The 21,622-nt window shown below is 45.4% G+C and overlaps 1 protein-coding gene across 3 annotated transcripts in view; it reads right to left on the bottom strand.

The window, feature by feature from the left end:
• Nucleotides 1-10,059, bottom strand: part of LOC146867778 (synaptotagmin-15-like) — a 278,429-nt gene extending 268,370 nt beyond the window's left edge. Inside the window, exon 1 of one of the 3 annotated variants that reach the window (XM_085607884.1) lies at nucleotides 9,673-10,059. Coding sequence is in view for 2 of the 3 variants with exons in the window: in XM_085607875.1 (XP_085464001.1) it covers nucleotides 9,673-9,679 (7 nt within the window). In the remaining variant the exon portion in view is untranslated. The remainder of the gene's footprint in view (nucleotides 1-9,672) is intronic. The other 2 variants (XM_085607875.1, XM_085607893.1) reach the window with 2 other exon arrangements.
• Between the last annotated feature and the right edge of the window lie 11,563 nt (nucleotides 10,060-21,622).

Here is a 21,622-nt window from a genome sequence, read left to right on the forward strand (position 1 = left end):
ATTTGTCTCAGAACGATAACATTTAGGAGGAGGAGGGCATTGTGACACACGACGTGAGGGACTGGCACAGACGGCTGCAGGGCCATGACAGGGGGGCCCCGGACCCACAGCCCCCCCACAGAGAAAGAATCTGTGGCTCTTTGCCCGGAAACAGTAATATCGATACCATATCGAATATGGTGTCTTACGCATTGCCATGTCCGTTGCAGACACTGCATAGCCGCCTCGTAAGCGTTTAACTTTTGCCAAAGTGTTGAGTAGAAAACTGCTTGTCCTGTACATCAAGAGAAGAAAAATAGGAGAAGGGTTGGCGTAGGGATATCAGCAAATTGTTTATTTCTATCTCTATAGTCTGAGATCAAACGCTAGCCCGTTGTGGGAATGTGCGAGCTAAGGAGTGGCTAAGATGGTCCGCGAAAAATTAGAAATTCCCATCCAATCAGTATAGGCTGAAAGGATATCAACCTACAGAATACAAGCATAAAAAAACTAAAGAAATTAGTAAATCATTTGTGTTCCATTTTCAGAGGGCACGTTATCTTTAAGGATATTTCACAAGCTGCGAAGACCACCAAAATAAGGTAAGCTACTTTTCTGGAGCTAAAATGATCCAATAGCAGCATTATAAATAAAGCAGATGACTAAATTCATTACCCTGGCATGTAGGCTTCAACTTGCTTGCAAAAACGAAAACATTATTTTGATTTCACGCTCTTAATATAAAATTAAGCAACACAGTTTGACATCTTATATAAATAGCTGCGAATCATGTAGAACAAAGTATACTACTATGATTCCATCCTGGTTACCCTATCATTTCACACCTTCAGTTACAATAAAATTACAAACACATTTTATGTATGAAAGAGGAGTCCCAAAAGCAGCAAAAAGATAATTGTGTGAGTTCCTTACAATTAGTAATTGCTAAGAGGTGAGTGACCCATTCAGAGACCACTAAATCTGGCTAATTCTGATCTCTACTGCTATGGTCGCACACTATGTAAACTGTTGAGTTTGTATTCAAAGGTGCTAACTGAACTGATCAAAATAACTGGTAGAACACGTGTCGGTTTTAAAAAACAGAAAGAGTGAAAAATGAAAAAATAAACTGGAGTTGTGGATGCACATCTTTATGACTAATGAGAACAACTCCACTACGCAGAGTAAACAGAAATAAACTCCCGATTGCTGCCAGTCCAAAATAAATCGTGAATTTGTCATTTAAGCAGCACGAAGTAGGAAGACTCCTCCCAACACAACTACCCAAGGCATCAATAGGGCTCATTCGTTTTCTGAGGAGCAGCTGCTTTCACGCCAGACCCAAAAACATTTGTCAGGCTTGTCAATCTTAAGAGCCCTACTGACAATGCGTTTGCGATGGGAATTGTGCGATACACGGAAGTCACTCTTACGATAGAAAAACACCATTTCTACATGTCCTAAAAGATCCACTGCCCTTTCCGACTAATATTAAAAGGATCAAAATCCATCTAATTCCTGAAACATCCAATATGGAAATCATTAGAAACAAAATACATGCAAAGAAGACCGTTATTTTTTTACTTCATCAACAAAATACTCAAGAAAAACACCGTCAACACTTACTCAAAAAGGAGAGTGACGAGATTAACAGAGAAAAGTTAAGAGCGTTACAAAACATAGGAGCATTTTGGCACTATCGAGCAGTATCCATCCCCTGACGTTACTAGTAAAAGGGACTACTCTCTCTTTCCTCTCATTGTGAAAGTTACAGTATAGTCAGTAGCCAAGACTCGGAGTAGTACAACTAGAAAAACCCTTTCAGGTCACCTCAACTTCAAGAACATTGCTGAAATATCCAAGTCTGCTTCGTTTCCCAAGCAACAGTAGGAATATTTAACCGTACTAATAATCACACCGGCTTCATGATGCAACGGTAGCCTTTCTACCAACTCTCCCTGCAACCAAATAAAATAAACGTAGAAAAAGCATAATTAATTTCTAATCTCCCCACAAGAACATACTTCCCACCACCTCCAATGAAACTTTTCACATCCTGCCGAACAACGAGTCTAACACTAGTCAACCTGATCCAAAGCAGAACCACTAACTTTCAAAGCGTAGGAGCTTTTTATATATTTTATTTAAAAGGGCTCTTCCTGACCTACTCGCTCTGAACGAGAGGCTTCTAAACCCTCAATTATTTTCCATGAGGCCTAGCCATTTCCATCTGCCTAATCTCCACAACACGCACATTTCCTCGTAGTGTACACCTGCCTGCAGGTTCAGAAAAAAAAATGGGTAATCTTCCATTCTTTAAAACCAACACTCCTCCGAAAAGCGTTCCTTGCACAACTGCAAGGCAGTCCCCACAATTAAGCCGGAGGCCGCCAAATCCCTGCCAGGGGCCGCCACGAATATGTATTGTATCCAATTCCTCATGGCGGCCCCTGGGGTTTGGCGGCCCTGTGCAGGTGCACAACTTGCACATGCCAAAGGCCGCCCCTGATTTCTGCCTTCCAAATGAAAGATATTGTGTAAAAAAGAAGTCATTCTAAAAAATGACTGATAATTCTCATGCTAGTATGAGTATTCCCAATTTCAGAAATGTGCAAATATCTACTGTTTCTAAACTCTATATTTTGTTCCCATTTCAGAAATACATAGGTGTCTTTCATACCGATTTTCCATGTACACATTTTTACAGAAAAATTACTATATACCCGGTAAATAATAAAAAACCATTGCAAGTTGCTGCTCAGTTTTTGGCTCTGGGTTCGTCGGGTTCTTGGTGAACCTACAAGTCCTGTATATCCCCACAACCAGTAATGTCTAGCGGATGTAATGGTATATTGCTTTCAAAGAGCTGTCATAATTAGAAGAAGTTACAGGTGAAAACGTTGACACAAAAGGCTGTTTTTTTCAACTAATTTTCAATTTATCCTATATTTAACTGTTATTTTCTATGAAAAAACCTTGATGGATCTACACAAATGACCCCTTGCTGAATTCAGAATTTTGTCTTCTTCTCGAAAATGTATAGCTTTCCAGGATCCATTATTGTTTTTGTACCCATTTCTGCCATTAACTGTGTCCCAGAAAAATGCCAAAACTGTGTAAAAAATGTTGGGTTTCAGACAAAAGTCTGGTATCCCCGAAAAGCTGGGAAAATGGTGATTTCAACCCCACAAAACCTTTTTTGATAACATTTGCAGGGAAAAACCCAGATGCTTTCATTTGCAGCCCGTTTTTCTGAAAAAAAACAAAGTTTTGCTGTATTTTGGCTCATTTCTGTGACCCCTCTAGGAGAATCCACAAACCCTGAGTACCTTTAGAATCCCCATGATGTTGGAAGAAAAGGACGCAAATTTGGCATGGATACCTTATGTGGTCAAAAAGTTACAGGGGCCTCAGCGCGCACTACCCCAAATAGCCAAAAAAGGGCGTGGCACAGGAGGGGAAAAGGCCTGGCAGCGAAGGGGTTAAAAGAGTGCTTACCGACTTTTAAAGGACACAGTGTAACGCCACAAGTAAAAGATCCAGTCCGGGTGGGCAGGGCCAAAAGAAGACAGGGCGGTAACAAGGAGTGACTAAAAAGCCTCCCTTACAATGGAAAGCCAGCGTTTAGCATGCACAATGACGCAAGCCGATGGAAAGAGGGGGCGGAGCCTACACTCCACTTCTGAAATCTCGATTACAAGAAGCCTCACAGAGCGAGCAGCGCATGCGCGCTGCAACGCAGGTCTGCGAAACCTAAAAAGGATGGCATGCGGTTTGGGGGGGGGGGAACAAACAGTTTTGGGAAGAGTTTTCTTTGGGTGTTCCACGTTTTATTTCCACGTGTTCCTCTTCCTTATACTTATTTGTATTACTGTCCTTAAAAACCTGCGTTAGTGACTACAGTATCAGTTGCTCTATTATTGTGCACTGCACTCTGTGTGCCGAACAGATTTGTGCGTTTATCAAGTACAGGAAATACAACAAATAAATGCAACAAAAGTTTATGTTTTTTCCCTTTTCTTTATTGTTTAAGTTAAACCGGACCTCTTGCTCTGCTGTGGACTGTGCATTCCCCAGACGTGCCTTACATGCTGCGCTTTAGAGGAAACAAATAATGACATAGAAACAAAACCATGAACAGAAATGATTTAAAAAAATATATCTAAAGTACTAGACCAAGTACAGAGATGTAAAGCAAATATCTAGACTTCCTCAGAATGCCGGCAAGCCAAACCTTTAGGGGCTGATTCCGATCCGGGTCGGAAGGGCACCGAACGCGATCCGGACGGAAAAACTACGAGCCGTACGCGTGTTTTCCGTCCGACTCGTACAACTGTACGAGCGAGCCAGTACGATGCGAGCTACATGAAATTCACCGACCGAGTCGTTTCCGGGTCCGAACCGCTCCGTACGTCTCGGTCGTAAGCTAACCGTGGCGTGCAATGGATGCGATTCACGGTGAGCCAGTACGATGCACGCGTCGGACAGCCTGTGCGAGCCTGAGTGTCCGGCTCGCAAAAGCTCCCAGAGTCGGACTTCGGGGGTCCGCATCGGACCCCCCGACACCCGCAGCCGTACGACTCGCACACAGGGGGAGACCCATGGGTCTCCCCCACACAGGCATATACGGCACGGATGGTACTGACGCGTACCCACTGTAGGGGGCGCACTTGTTCGAGACATACCCATTCAGTCAATGTGCAGATGCCCAATATTATATTTAGGGGCCCAGGACTAGTTCTGCCCAATACCAGGTTGCCTTTTCTTTCTGCCACCTCATGCCTCACTCTTCCACCATCCTAAACTTCCTGTCTCTTTATCTCACTCTTGCATATTCTTTCTCATCCCTGCCTTCTCCCTTTGTCACTTTTTTCCAAATCTTCCTCTTTCTCCTTTTATTTCCCTTTCTATCTTTTTATCTCTTGATCTGGGTCTAAGTCTGGGATCACTGACATAATATCGTCAGTCAAAATATCGAGGTACCAGAATATCGTATCCAAATATCTATGGACAAAATATCGACTTCCTATCTCCATAAAGGTAGGCACCAAGAGTTCAATGCCAAAATATCGTTGTTAAAAAATTGTTGTATAAAATATCGATTTTTTTAATGTCTTAAAAATAATATAAAATTAATTACATTATAATATAATTAAATAAAACATAGTTAGACTTATTTAAAAGGTGTTAAAATTCATAAATAATAAATGTAATGTAAACAAATATTAAAGATGCATAATAAATTATATGCATATTAACTTAATCATTTTAATAAATAATTAAACTTAATTATGAAATGTTAAAAACATAATTAAAATTATAATTACATATATATCTAAATAAACATGTAATATAAATATAAAAATTAATTTCATATATAATATATATATATATTTTTTTAATTACATAATATTTCACACGAAATTAATTATAACAGTAGGGAAAACATTGCATAGTGTAGGGGATAAACTTACTATTTCCACTCCAACAAGTGTAACAGTAGGGAAAGTGTTGCATAGCAGGAGGGTAAACATTACTATTCCTACTCCAGTGAGTGCAACAGTAGGGAAAGTGTTGGATAGCGGGTGGGTAAAAATTACTATTCCCACTCCAGAGAGTTTAACAGTAGGGAAAGTGTTGGATAGCGAGTGGGAAGTGTTGGATAGTGGGAGGGTAAAAATGACTATTCCCACTCCAACAAGTGTAAAAGTAGGGAAACTGTTGGATAGCGGGTGTGTAAAAATTACTATTCCCACTCCACCGAGTGCAACAGTAGGGAAAGTGTTGGATAGCGGGTGGGTAAAAATTACTATTCCCACTCCAGCGAGTGCAACAGTAGGGAAAGTGTTGGATAGCGGGTGGGAATAATGTACTATTCCCACTCCACCAAGTATAACAGTAGGGAAAGTTTTGGATAGCGTAGGGGATTAATTTAGTATTCCCACTCCTGCAATATAATAACATTAATTAACAATTAATTAATTTAAAAAATGTTTTTTTACCTTCCACCATTTACCCCATAAACGTCACCACCAATATTGTAAAATATTCATCAATTAATATAATTAATTATAAATTAATTAATAAACTAATAACAATGAACTATAACATTAATAACCATCAAATATCAATTAATTCATACAATTAACACTCTAAAATAACTTTAAATAAAGATTATATAAAACATATTAAAAATTGTAATAAAATTAAATTACTTCCCACCCTACTCCCCTATCAACCCTCAACCCACTTCTCAAAAAAGTACACAATTATCATATTAATAAATTAATTAATTAATATCAAATTAATAACTAATTAATAACTTTTTTTAACACAATCAACATATTTACTAATAAATTATTATTTATTATTAATCAATTTATAATTAATTAATAATTAATTAAATAACACTATTAACAATATAAATTCTTACATGCAAAAATAATAATTAATTAATTAATTTGTTTAAATGTAATTACTTCCCACCCTAGTCCCCTATCAACCCACAACCCGCTACAGAACTAAAATACGCAAAAATAATTTAACATAAAATTCATTACTTTAGGAAAAAATTCAAACATACATTACAAAAATAATATATACTTTTAACACATATACTAACATTTAAAACACAAAAACATCTATATTTTTAACAACGATAGTATGACTAACAATATTACTAACTTCGATATTATAAAAAACGATATTTCTTACCTGCATATCGTTATTCTGCACCACTATATTTTTAACAGTAGATATTCTGTCCTCTCAATATTTAAAACTCGATATTTTGTCATCTCGATATTTTAACTTCGATATTTTGACTGTTTACCCTAAGTCTGATGATTAAAAATAGCCCCCAGTACTCAACCAGCATTGGCAATGGTTCTGGCTTTAAAGGAATGTGGTATGGCAATGTGAAGCATTTCAAATAGACTGCCCTCCTCCCGTTTGTGCTGCTGCCAAAGAAAAACACCATATATTATCTAATTATATAAGACACTTTAATAGCATTACAATATCATGGGTGTGCCCCTAAAAGATCAAGCTCAGGCAGCTGTATAAATAAACAAAACGATCACAGTTGTGTGGAGTCCAATAACTTTTTTTGTGGAAGCACACAGCTTCTGCACAATCAAAACATGTACTCCTGATCCCCACATGTGGGCGGAGCCAAAGCCTCTCTCCCGGTGATTTTCACACAATTGTCTAGCGACAACTGTGCTGTCGAACCAGACCATAAAAATGAGTGCTAGTGCCCACCACCGCCAACCACTTGCATAAATTTAGCACTAAAATGTCCACAATAAATAATGCTTGTACATAACACTTGTGAAGCCGAGGAATACCTGAATTTCTGAATAACAGCTGCACCTCCTCGATTTCCTGTAATCACTATGGATGCTTGTGCTACAGGAGGACTGTACTGTGTTTGCACACCTTAAGAACACCAGTACTTCCTAAGAATGTTTGTATTCTGAAGCCTATCCTTCCTAGAATTCTAATATTCCTGTTTTTTTATTATTTGTCTGTATTCTTGTGATAATTATTATTTATCACTATGTTCATCATTTATTTGTTCTTTACTTGAAATTCAATAAAAACGATTTGAGATTTTAAAAAAAACTACCTGTACTTGTACTGATGGCAGTATTCCTTAGGAATGTCTGCACAGCATAAGAACCCTCTGACTCCTTACAATCCCTATGCTCCCTAAGCTGTCTGTGCACTCTCTAAGAGTGGCTGATCTCACTTGAAGGAACAGCACACCTGACCAACGCCTCAACTCCTCAAGAATGGCCAACCTGCATCGAATGCCTGTACTGCTTATTCTATGCCTGCTCCTTAATAATGTTTGCACAGCTTAATAACACGGGTATGCCCTGGATTTCATGTACTTCCTAAAAATGACTGTACTGCCCAGGCTCCGTGAGATGCGTGTGTGCACGATAAGGGAATGGCTATGCTCCCATATATTATTCTGGGGTGTCTGCAAACAGTGCCTGGATTCCTGAAGAAGCGCTTGGACGACATTTGAAGAGCTGACGTTCACTAAAAGTAGTCAGTGGCGGTTTCCTCATGAGGGCGGGGGAGCATCGCCCCCTCTACCGCCCACTGCGAGCTGCACTAAAAGTGAAAAATAAAATGGCAATGAAATAATTTCATTGCCATTTTACTTTTCACTGTGGTGCCCCCCAGACGCCAGTCTGTCGCTGAGCCAGGAGAAATGCGAGGCAAATCCTCTGCTGCTGGTCGGCATCATGGAGGACTGGAGCAGTGGCTGACTGGGTGCTCCAATGTGAGCTTCTCAGTTTGGCCGGCTGGTTTACAACGGCTAGCCTGACATGCGCACTTTGGAGCTCTCCAACCCAGGAGAACAATCACAGGCCTCCAGGACCTGAAGGAGCGTCCTGCCAACCCGCTCCATCCAATCCTGGAGCTTCTCTCATGCTGGTTAAAACCAATTTAAATACAGTTTACTATGGACACTTGATTCCATCAGAAGATACAGGTTCTTTGAAAGTACCCCGGCTTTGCTGAGTTGTGCCAGCCCTGCCACATGAACTGCACGGAGACCTTCTGAGAAATACCAATGCTGGTCCAAGAAGTGCCAGCCCTGTCCCATTTAAAAACAAATGACATCTTCAGAGGAGCATCAGTACTGTCCCATTAAATGTGCGCCAGATGGCAGATCTACAGAGAAGTTCCAATACTGTCCCTTTAAATGCATAGCATACGGTCAATCTACAGGGAAGTCTCAACACCGTCCCATTATATGCATAGCGGACAGTAGATCTACAGAGAAGTCTCAGTACTGTCCCATTAAATATATAGCAGACGGTAGATCTGCAGACAAATTCTACAATTGTCTCATTAAATAAAAATGACAGATGGCAGATGTACGGGGAAGTCCCAGTACCGACCCATTAAATATCTAACAAACGACAGATATACAGAGAAGTCCGAATACTGTCTCATTAAATATATAGCAGACAGCAGATCTACAGAAACATTGCAGTACTGTCCCATTAAATGCTTAGCAGACAGCGGGTCTACAGAGAAGTTCTAATACTGTCCCTTTAAATGTATAGCTGACGGTAGACCTACAGAGAAGTCCCGGCATTGTCTCATTAAATGTAAAGCAGACGTTAGAGCTACACAGTTGTTTCAGTGCTGTCGCATTAAATGCATCGCAGTCGGTAGATCTAGAGAGAAATCTCAGTACTGTCCCAATAAATGTATAGCAGGCGGCAGATCTACAGAGAAGTCTCAGTGCTGTCCTATTGAATGTATTGCAGATGGTAGATCTAAAGATAAGTTCCTGTACTGTTCTATTACATGTATCGCAGATGGTAATTCTACAGATACGCCCCAGGACTGTCACATTAAAAAAATGTAAGACCGGTTAAAAGGACACTACACTGCATGTTCGTAGAGCAGACCCGTATTTTAAGAATGAAAAGGCAGGTACCCAGAGTCTAACAATACCTCTCCAATTAAAAGTAGTATGTCTCTCCTGAAAAGGGCAGGTACTCTCCTTCTTAAAATAAAAAAGTGCCGGTACTCAGTACCGGACAGTACCAGCCCATTTAAAGCACTGCCTGCAATAATGCACACCGATGAACGGAAGTTCACTCAATTCAAAAGCATGGAAAAAAAACAGCTGAACCAAGGAGAAACTTTGGGGCTTACCAGCCATGGCGTGCCTTTGCTCCCTGATTGGTCGCCCTCAACTCGAAGCGCGAGCTTGTACCATTTTACAGCCAGCAGCCGCTTGTTTTAGCCTTCCAGAGCAGGGGACTAGCTGCGTGTGTAGCCGGGTGGCAGCAAAGTCCCCCTCAGCCCTGTGACGTGGGAGTTTCTCTGGCGGACATAGGCTTCTGGCACTCTTTCCTGTCCGGGCCACCTGCTCCTTCCAGCATCTTAGGCTTCAGAGGCGGTGGCAGGAGAGAGATGGCCATAACAGTCAGAGGAAGAATTAATAGTTAATTAATCCCCTGCTCTCGCTCGCTCACATCCTGTGGCTTCTGTCTCTCATGAGTAATGAGTGCTTCTCACAGAGTCTGAGGTGCTTTCACTGACTTCGGACCTAGTAGAGCGCAGTGTTCCCCCGCCGATCAGCTGAACTCTGTCTCCCTCTTGTGGCTAGAAAAGGCAATTGCTGCCTGGTCCTGTTCTCATTTGCATTATCTTCAAAACTTAACTTGTATTGTAGGAAACAGTTTCTACAGGGATGACTATCATTGGTACAGCAGATTAAGTGGTACCAGGTCACATGCGTCTAGGGGGCTCACTGCAACACAATTGTTTCTCTTTTGACAAGCCATTCAACTCAATATCCAGACCCATGCTCACCTGTTTTCTGGGCAGTGGGCGTGAAAGGGGCCCAGCCTTTATTTATGTTTGCCCTCCCCCTTCCAACTCACCTAGTCAGCTCGTATTGTATTCTATTGTAATTGTATTTATATAGCTCTTACTACCCCTGAGGAGGCGTCAAGGCGCCTTTTCGGTGATTAGGACGCTACTCCGGAATCCATAAAGGCTTAGTGATAAATTAGTATAGTGAAATATGAAAGTAATTTGAGTGGTGGAAATGTTAGTCAGTTATTTCGATTGAGAAGGATAGTGGAGGGATAGAAGAGGGAAAAAGGTTTGCAGTTATAGAGCGCTTGCTACCCCTGATAGGGTATTGAAGCGCTTTTTCGGCGAGTAGTGCGCTACTCTGGAGCCCAGTTTATTGAGAAAATTCTATGTATTTAAACAAACTGCAACTTCTTTTAAAGCATACGATATACAGTGAAAAATCAAGAATTGCTCTTCACTAATGCTTCTGATTATCTTTTCCTCGAAGCAGGAGATCATTTTAAAAGCTCCACCAATGTCCTGCTCAGATTCAATCTGTGACCAAGGAAATAAGAGAAATATGAGCATGTTAAAATAAAAGGCATAGACACAAAAATTGTCTGCCCTTTTAAAATAATTATTAACTTTGTTTTCTCCTTTTTTTCAATAGTGTTTTTGTCCACAGTGAAATTATTTCTTGCATGGAAAGACCAGTTTTCATATGCCACCCCATCTTTGGGGGTTTTCCCGGCCTGTTCCCATAGTTGAAACAGAATTCTCTCTGGCACCTTATATGAGTAATGCTTAGACCGTTTCTAGAGTGGGTACAGGTTAGAAAAAAGTTAGTAAACATTCAAGAAACTGAATTCAAATCATTCAGGGGTGGTATCATCACCCTCAAACGTCAATTTTCTGCACCATCATATGATTTACTCATTCATAATATTACACATTTAAAGAGAAATATTACACATATGAAAAAGGATTAACAGTTGTAAAGTCACTGTTTGTGAATACCTTGTACATGTAAATCTAGCCATTTGCAAATACAATTTGAATGCACAAATGCGTTTGAGAATGGACCCATGGAGTACTTAGAAACAGATTGGTATGACACACTCCACGGATAACTGCACATTGCCAGCATTAGTTAACTGTGACAGTTGAGAGGCTAGGAATTGAATGGTCATATTCCGAGGGAAACCAAAGGCAAAACAGAAGTGGTGCTAGGTGCTGAGAGACTTGATAAAGAGGAAGAAAAACAAAGACTGGAAGAGAGCGAGTGAGAGAGAGAAAGAAAGGCAAATAAAAGAAAAGGAGAGTAAATAAAAAAGAAACCAAGGAGAACAGATGTAGGTGCAGGAGAAAACAGGAAGGGGTATTGAGGAAAAGGGTAAGAGATGCAGAGGGGACACAGTTTATCAGACGAAGGGAGGTGAGAGAGAAGAGAGATAGACAAAAGCAAAATGAGAGCTAGAGATACACACAGAAATGTGAAGGGAGCTTGTAAGTAATGTTGGAAGCTGGTATATTAGTAGGTGCAGGTAGGTGCCTACAGCTAGTAATGACACCACAGTTACAAATAAGTCCCAGGTAAGTCTTAATAAATGAATCCTTGCTCAACCCTTGGTGTCTTGGCCTAGAGCGGTCAGGCTTAACTGAGTGGACGTGTAAAGCATTTAGTATCACCAAAGCAGCAAATAGATAAAAGGCACAATACAATAAAAATCCAACACCACTTTATAACTATAGAGAATATTTTTATCCTTGAAATGACACCAAAACAATACAAATCCAAATTAGGGAACCGGAGATATGGGTTTTTAAAATGTAAATAAAAAAGTGGAAAGTGCCTGTAGGAGGATGGCTTAGTATATGGTGCACACTTATTTAAGTGAAGCACCTTGCACTAATCCAGACAACCCTTATGATGATTTTAGTGGTCTTAGACAACCACAGGAAGCTCTTTAAGGGGCCGATTCCGATCCTGTAAAAAGGCCCTATGAATCGTCGTACGGAGCGTTTTCTCCATACGACTTGCACCCGGTAAACTGTCCCTACAACCTAGGAAGTACGATTCGTACAGAAAGCCTATTTCCGTACGAATCGTACAAAAGACCATACGTGGAAAAAATACCTCTGATTCTGATCCGGAACAGCTTGTACGCGACGTCCGGACGTATTCAGGCAGCGGTTTCCGGCCCAGCAAGTACGATTCGTCCCTACGTCACTCCGTACGGCCCTTTTTCTACGGGAGTCAAACACAGCCTGAAAAGCAGAGTTCGAGTTCGACGCGAACCGCTACGCAATGGAGCCCCGGTACGCGACGTACACGCCATGAACCCCATCGTACGTGTCATCCCGGTCCTCTTGGCCTACGACCTGGTGTACCGCACCCGACGCACACGCCGCAGAAGGTGAGAACAACACCCAGGGGCCAGGGGGGGGGGGTGAGGGGCACGAAACATAACCCATAAACAAACCCAAACCTATAATATGGAGGCCATACATTACCCCCAGGGTCTGGTCACTTTAGGGGGTGTGTCCAGCAACCCCTGCGTACCGCAACAACGGAAGTGGACATGTACGGTGTGTACCACAAGTACCCCTACGGCACCATAACAACAGTGGCACGGACCGTACCCACGCAGTCATGAGTGGGTACGGTGCATACCACACGTACCCCTACGGCACCATGCCAACTCAGGTATGGACCGTACCCTGGGTACGGTGCGTACCACACATACCCCTACGGCACCATTACAACTCAGGTACGGACCGTACCCACGCATGAATGCTTGGGTACGGTGCGTACCACACATACCCCTACGGCACCATGCCAACTCAGGTACGGATCGTACCCACGCATGAATGCGTGGGTACGGTGTGTACCACACGTATCCCTATGGCACCATGCCAACTCAGGTACGGACCGTACCCACGCATGAATTCTTGGGTACGGAGCGTACCACACGTAGCCCTACGGCACAATGCCAACTCAGGTACGGACCGTACCCACGCATGACTGCGTGGGTACGGTGCGTACCACACGTACCCCTACGGCACCATGCCAACTCAGGTACGGACCTAACCCACGCATGAATGCGTGGGTACGGTGCGTACCACATGTACCCCTACGGCACCATGACAACTCAGGTACGGACCGTACCCATGCATGAATGCGTGGGTACAGTGCGTACCTGAGTTGGCATGGTGCCGTAGGCGTACGTGTGGTACGCACCATACCCACGCATGAATGCGTGTGTACGGTGCGTACCACACGTACCCGTTACGGCAGCAGTAAATTTGGGATAGAATGCGTACACACGCCAGGAATGTGGGCCTAGAGGACTGGCCCAGCATGTTACCTTCATATTGGTGTGTGTGTGGGTCCAGGCCAGCAGTGTACAGCCCCAAGGGGGTGCGTGGGTGGGTGCATATGACTCCCATCAGCGTCCAGACATATGAGGAGTGGGTGCAGAGAACTCCCAGCAGCGTCCAGACATACGAGGGGTGGGTGCAGAGGACTCCCAGCAGCGTCCAGATATATGAGGGGTGGGTGCAGAGGACTCCCAGCAGTGTCCAGACATATGCGGGTGGGTGCAGAGGACTCACAGCAGCATCCAGACATATGAGGGGTGGGTGCATATGACTCCCAGCAGCGTCCAGACCTATGAGGGGTGGGTGCATATCACTACCAGCAGTGGACAGACATATGAGGGGTGGGGGCCGAGGACTCTCAGCAGTGGACAGACATATGCGGGGTGGGTGCATATCACTCCCAGCAGTGGACAGACATATGAGGGGTGGGTGCAGAGGACTCCCAGCAGCGCCAAGACATATGCGGGGTGGGTGCAGAGGACTCCCAGCAGCGTCCAGACATATGAGGGGTGGGTGCATATCACTACCAGCAGCGTCCAGATCTATGAGGGGTGGGTGCATATCACTACCAGCAGTGGACAGACATATGAGGGGTGGGTGCATATCACTACCAGCAGTGTCCAGACATATGAGGTGTGGGTGCAGAGGACTCCCAACAGCGTCCAGACATATGAGGGGTGGGTGCATATCACTACCAGCAGCGTCCAGACATATGAGGGGTGGGTGCAGAGGACTCCCAGCAGTGGACAGACATATGCGGGGTGGGTGCATATTACTCCCAGCAGTGGACAGACATATGAGGGGTGGGTGCATATCACTACCAGCAGTGTCCAGACATATGAGGGGTGGGTGCAGAGGACTCCCAGCAGTGGACAGACATATGAGGGGTGGGTGCATATCACTACCAGCAGCGTCCAGACATATGAGGGGTGTGTGGAGAGGACTCCCAGCAGCGTCCAGACATATGAGGGGTGGGTGCATATGACTCCCAGCAGCGTCCAGACCTATGAGGGGTGGGTGCATATCACTAACAGCAGTGGACAGACATATGAGGGGTGGTTGCATATCACTACCAGCAGCGTCCAGACATATGAGGGGTGGGTGCATATCACTACCAGCAGCGTCCAGACATTTGAGGGATGGGTGCAGAGGACTCCCAGCAGCGTCCAGACATATGAGGGGTGGGTGCATATCACTACCAGCAGTGTCCAGACATATGAGGAGTGGGTGCAGAGGACTCCCAGCAGTGGACAGACATATGAGGGGTGGGTGCATATCACTACCAACAGTGTCCAGACATATGAGGGGTGGGTGCAGAGGACTCCCAGCAGTGGACAGACATATGAGGGGTGGATGCATATCACTACCAGCAGCGTCCAGACATATGAGGGGTGGGTGCATAGGACTCCCAGCAGCGTCCAGACCTATGAGGGGTGGGTGCATATCACTACCAGCAGTGGACAGACATATGAGGGGTGGGTGCATATCACTACCAGCAGCGTCCAGACATATGCGGGGTGGGTGCATATCACTACCAGCAGTGTCCAGACATATGAGGGGTGGGTGCAGAGGACTCCCAGCAGCGTCCAGACAAATGCAGGGTGGGTGCAGAGGACTCCCAGCAGCTTCCAGACATATGAGGGGTGAGTGCTTATGACTCCCAGCAGCGTCCAGACCTATGAGGGGTGGGTGCATATCACTAACAGCAGTGGACAGACATATGAGGGGTGGGTGCATATCACTACCGGCAGCGTCCAGACATATGAGGGGTGGGTGCATATCACTACCAGCAGTGTCCAGACATATGAGGGGTGGGTGCAGAGGACTCCCAGCAGCGTCCAGACATATGAGGGGTGGGTGCATATGACTCCCAGCAGCGACCAGACCTATGAGGGGTGGGTGCATAGCACTACCAGCAGTGGACAGACATATGTGGGGTGGGTGCATATCACTACCAGCAGTGTCTAGACATATGAGGGGTTGGTGCAGAGGACTCCCAGCAGTGGACAGACATATGAGGGGTGGGTGCATATCACTACCAGCAGCGTCCAGACATATGAGGGGTGGGTGCAGAGGACTCCCAGCAGCATCCAGACATATGAGGGGTGTGTGCAGAGGACTCCCAGCAGCGTCCAGACATATGAGGGGTGGGTGCATATGACTCCCAGCAGCGTCTAGACCTATGAGGGGTGGGTGCATATCACTAACAGCAGAGGACAGACATATGAGGGGTGTGTGCATATCACTACCAGCAGCGTCCAGACATATGAGGGGTGGGTGCATATCAGTACCAGTTGCGTCCAGACATATGAGGGGTGGGTGCAGAGGACTCCCAGCAGCGTCCAGACATATGAGGGGTGGGTGCATATCACTACCAGCAGTGTCCAGACATATGAGGGATGGGAGCAGAGGACTCCCAGCAGTGGACAGACATATGCGGGGTGGGTGCATATCACTCCCAGCAGTGGACAGACATATGAGGGGTGGGTGCATATCACTACCAGCAGTGTCCAGACATATGAGGGGTGGCTGCAGAGGACACCCAGCAGTGGATGACATATGAGGGGTGGGTGCATATCACTACTAGCAGCGTCCAGACATATGAGGGGTGGGTGCAGAGGACTCCCAGCAGCGTCCAGACATATGCGGGGTGGCTGCAGAGGACTCCCAGCAGCGTCCAGACATATGAGGGGTGGGTGCATATGACTCCCAGCAGCGTCCAGACCCACCACATGTGGGTGTGAGGACATATAAGACATGCATACTCACCCATGGCGGATGCAGCACAATACACACCCAGATTTCATGCCAACAGACTGTATAGTCATGTAACTGCATACAAAACTAAGATAGCCAAAGGGAACACACACTGTCACGCACATCCCAGGAATGATAGGAATGTCCAGGTGCTGGTCCAGCCACCAAGATGCTGTCTCTCATGGAAGGAATAGGGTTCAATTCCACCAGATACGATGCCCACAATTGTGAGTCAGGTGCCCAAATACCCTGCATAACAAGTACCATTTGTGTGGTAGGCCGTGATTACACACATGCATAGTGCTGAAAAGGGCCAATTTTTTCCTGAAGGCATTCCTACATACCCAAAACACAAGTACAGTGACGAGCAAGGATGGCGCAGACGATTCAGCAGGAGACATAGGTGAGCAGGCATGGCCATTGTTGAAGGGATCCGTCACCAACAAAGGAAATGTTGACACAGGTCAGCACAACAATTGTGCAACTGTTTGCAGAGAAGATGTCATGTGCCACAGTGGAAGGAACACTCCTTGGGACAATGTATCCAAAGAAAAAGAACACACACTACCAATGATTCTTTGCAGAGACATTGTGATGGCACACATATACCATGGTCCACCTCATGACCATCATACAAAAACATTTCTCAGAACCCTAACACATTACCAGAACAACAACTCCAGGAGCCCCATCACCAACATCAAGTACCTGAAATGCAATAGTGTTTAAAGTAAAAGAAAAGGCTTTATTCAGCACACACAAATAATAAATTAAGAATACACTATCTACAAAGGCCAATGGCCAGCCCTTTGTTATAGTCCAAGGGTCGGCGTAGGAGACTGTGTCCACCCCTACCTTGCCTGCACAAAGTAACCTTAAGGTTTGTCGACCGGGGGGGGGGCATCATCTGTGGCAGGACCAGGCACCGCAGGGACAGGAGGGGGTTGGGTTGGTGTGGTGGGTGCAGGGCTGGACGTCTCCACCACAGGGGGTGGGCAGGCATGGGAGAGGGCAGTGTGGATGGGTCCGGGGTAGGGGGGGGATGGAGCACCGCAGGAGAGAAACTGCTTCCGTCAGTGAAGAGTCCATGGACCGCAGAATCCTGTGTTGGGCAGACATCATTGATGACATGCCCTCCACGAACGACACCAACTGTGTGAGCAGTTTAGTGTGTCCATGGAGGACATGCAGCACTGATGCCTGACCAACCTGCAACTGGCGCAGTGTGTCCACAGACTCTTCACTGAGGGCAGCAGGGGTGACAGGGGCAGGGGGTGCGGTGCCTGGTCCGAAGGAGACACGGTGGGACCCTGCACGGACAGAAGGGACGGGAGCAACTGGGAGGGCGGAGATGTTAATGGAGGAGGAGGGTACAGATGGTGGGATGCTGCCAGTTGTTGGGGCATCCTCCGCCTGCTCAGGTAGTTCAGCCTCGGACCCGTCGGCGTCGTAGATGATCTCGCCTCCAGACAGGTCCTCCGACTGACTCCCCTCGCCCTCCATGCCACTGGCTCCTGCTGACTCCACAGCACTGGCGGCACTGTCGCTGGGTCCCTCCTCAAGGTCCATGCAGGTGTCTCCCTCGCTTGGGGATGATGATGCTGTGGGCAAGGAGATGAAACCAAAATGCATCAGTCACCTGTATACATCTGACACATGAGCACAAGAACAATTGGTCACAGTGCATATCAGGCAAGGCATCATGAGTAACAGCTAGATAACTCCGCACATATGTAAGCCCTGTACTGCCCAGTTGTTAGACCCACCATGCCACTTTGACACCAGGAAAATACATACACAAAAGGCCACAACTTGTATGAGAAATACACTGAGAAGCTAGTGTCTGTGAACCGGTGAGCACAGCAATACAATGAAGTCATGACACCTCTTGTTTAGCCTGAAAGAAACAGTAGTGATGCACTCAAGGTAAACTAACACACCTCAATACTAAAGGTGTCACCCCACTCAGAGACCTGTAAGTCCTTTGGAACAAAAAAAACGAACAAATGTTGGTACCTTGGGACTCACAATACTTTACACAATCTACATGTTTTGGATGTGCCAATTGGCCATTTCGTGAAAAGAACACTCATGTGGCTGCATGCAATATGTCGCACAAGGCAGTGCACACAAAAGTACATGTACACTGTCATTGAAGAAGCTGGCACCTTTTCTGAGAAGCCACTGTTAGAAATAAATGATGTTGCAGAAAGTACATATACATGGGCCCACGGAGGTCCTGATGTCTTGAGACTCGTTAATGTGTATCACCAACAACAAAGGAGTCTCACAAAATCAAGACCACTGTGGGAACATGTATATGGAGAATCTGCAACACCATTTAATTTGAACAGTGGCTTCTTTGAATAGGTGCCAGTGTGTTCCATGAAAGTTGAAATGTTGTTTGGTGTGCGCTTCCTTGGTAGACCTTTTTCATGCAGGCCCATCAGTGTACTTAACACAAATCATCAAATTTCCACATTTAAAACATGAACAACTGTTGACAAGTGCTGTGAGTGCCAAGGTACAATTTTGTAAGAGTAACAACTTTAATTATGTCAGTTGTCACCAGGCCATCCGTCACCTGATTACACAGTTGGCTACACATATGACCTACTGCCTGTCATCTGGAGTGGCACACATGTGAACACCCAGGACAATGCATAAGCTAATGGGCCTGCAATTGGCTGGTAAAAAAGCCCAGCTGTACTGTGGGGACACCCTCATGGCAAGCCAGAATGGACACACAGATGTCAGCACACAAAGTCCAAAATGCGTTGCATCTGAACCACACACAGGTGCAAAAAATGTATGATCAGGATTCATGTTGGTACAAAAATGACACAGGCTGCAAAGCACGAACATTGAGCACTGCCCACCATCACAGGGGCACTGCAAAGTGTATTTTTGTACATGCAATTCTCACACACAAGTCAGACCTGGCAATGAAAAATCAGGGTTGCACATGTATGCCTCTCCCGCACACCCCCCAATACCTGAGTCAATGTGATTGATACATTTCAAGAACTGACACCTCTTTTTCTGGGTTACAACAACTGTGCTTGAAAAATAGCTTCATTTACACAACATCACCTCGTGGGGCTGCAAACACATATTTGTGACAAACAACCATCAACAGATTGTTGTGAATAGCCACACAGGCACTGCCCAGTGTGAGTATGCAGAAGCAAAATGGTGTATCCCTGTCCAGTGGACACAGGTAGCACACATTAGCAAAATACAAACTAGGCCAGGGAACAATGCCACAGAGGCAGAACTATGCAGAACACACAGAGAAAGTGCACAGTGTTGGATGACACACATGATTAGGAGGCCAGGGTGTCTCAGGGGACTGTAGTGGGCACACTGCTCCGTGGTCCTGGAATGAGCTGACTGTACCATCTTCAACCGTCATGGCACTATGCATATCTCACACACATGCACATCATGTCTGAAGCCACAACATTGGTCATGCATGCTGCAAGGGTGTCCAGTTGAAAGCTCACACTCCTATGTGGAGAGTCAGCATCAGTGACAACAACTATGGACCCCCAACATAGTGAACAGGTCATGGCACAGGCAAGTTACCAACACAAGTCACAGACCATCCTCCCACATGATGCAGAAAGCAATGTGCACTTAGATTTACTGGCACCCTAGATGACCATGTGCAAATGTGATTACACACAGACCAGGGGACACATGCCAAGGAGGGGAAGGGATGAAAAAGAGCAACAGGTGACATTGGGGAACAGAAAATGCACTGCACATATCAACTCTGGGAGTGTATCCAGGCTACAGAGCGCTTACAAAAGCTTGCGACACATAACACGACAAACAGCCATGTACCTACCCCCTCGTTGCTGCAGTCTCTCCTGTAACTGCCTATCGAGTTCTGGGAAGACCACCGCCAAGACACGTCTCATTTCAGGGGTCAGCCGTCGGCGTCCGCCGTGGGGGCGAGGAGGGTCTAGCCCCAGCTGGACCCGGGCGATCCGCCGGGTCCAGCACCGGATGTCCTGCCACCTCTTGCGGACCTGTGGCAGCCGGCGACTACGCTCCCCCTCAGATCTCACGGCCCTGACGATTTGGTTCCAAATCAACCCTTCTCGTAGGCAGTTACCTGTCAGGATGACAAAGTTACACACCATCAATATACCTGCTCCATGTCCCCGAGACACACATTTGAACCTCTTAAAAATGTTGAACAGGGCATAGGATGCAGACAGGAATTACATCATACACAATAAGAAATTGGCCTGTGTGCAAGCCCCAATGCACTACATGGCATTGAAAGTCAACCGGTTGGCATGAGGGTTGCGAAACACTCACTGATCATGCCACACACTGTGCAGCACATGCAACAGCAGGCTGATGGCCAGCACGTATACACAACAAAGGACCTGTTCACACGGTGATGTCACAGCTCGTAATCCTAACGTAGTTGTCATGCATTTAGACAGTCTATTGAGCCTGTGGTTACACCATCTGTACTCCTGTAGGAACGGATCACCAACAAAGGAAGAAAGAAAAGTTTGTAAGAATTAAAGACTATCTGTGTAAACAGTGACCTGTGTCTCTAAAAACCCTAAATGTGGTGAAAAGATGTGAAGAAGGAATGGTGGTGCCTCACGGTAGCAACACCAGGGAGGATAAAGCAGGAAGGTACTCGCCTGCTACCTCAAGGTCTCTTCATCAGCTACCACCACTCCGAAAGGAAAATGTGAAGAAGAATAGGAGTGGGTAGAAACCCCAAAAGACAAGGTGCTAGGGTGTGTGATGAAGAATAACTGTGCAATACTTTGTGCACCAGATACAACCCCACAATTAGGACCTGGGGATCAGAAAATCGCTCCCCTTGTCCCTATCTACAAACTGAGCTAGATCACACTTGCTATCAATTTTTATTCTGTGCTGTGTGTCTGCTCATTTAAAACGCCGACATGTTTCATTGCCACTGGAAAGACTCACGGCAATTTCTTAAGGGCGTGGGTTTTGTCACTCCACCCTGCACCAACGCTTGTCTATTAAAAACAATTCGGGATGTAGCCCATCATGGGCATACCTTTACCCTCGAGCACTTATGTGTGTACTTTCAATCACTCCATCAAAGGCTCTTCCAGTCACTTCCTATCATGAATCGTGACCGTGTCAGTGTCCG

This window comes from Triturus cristatus, chromosome 1_2, assembly GCF_964204655.1.
Source record: "Triturus cristatus chromosome 1_2, aTriCri1.1, whole genome shotgun sequence".
Taxonomy (NCBI): domain Eukaryota; kingdom Metazoa; phylum Chordata; class Amphibia; order Caudata; family Salamandridae; genus Triturus; species Triturus cristatus.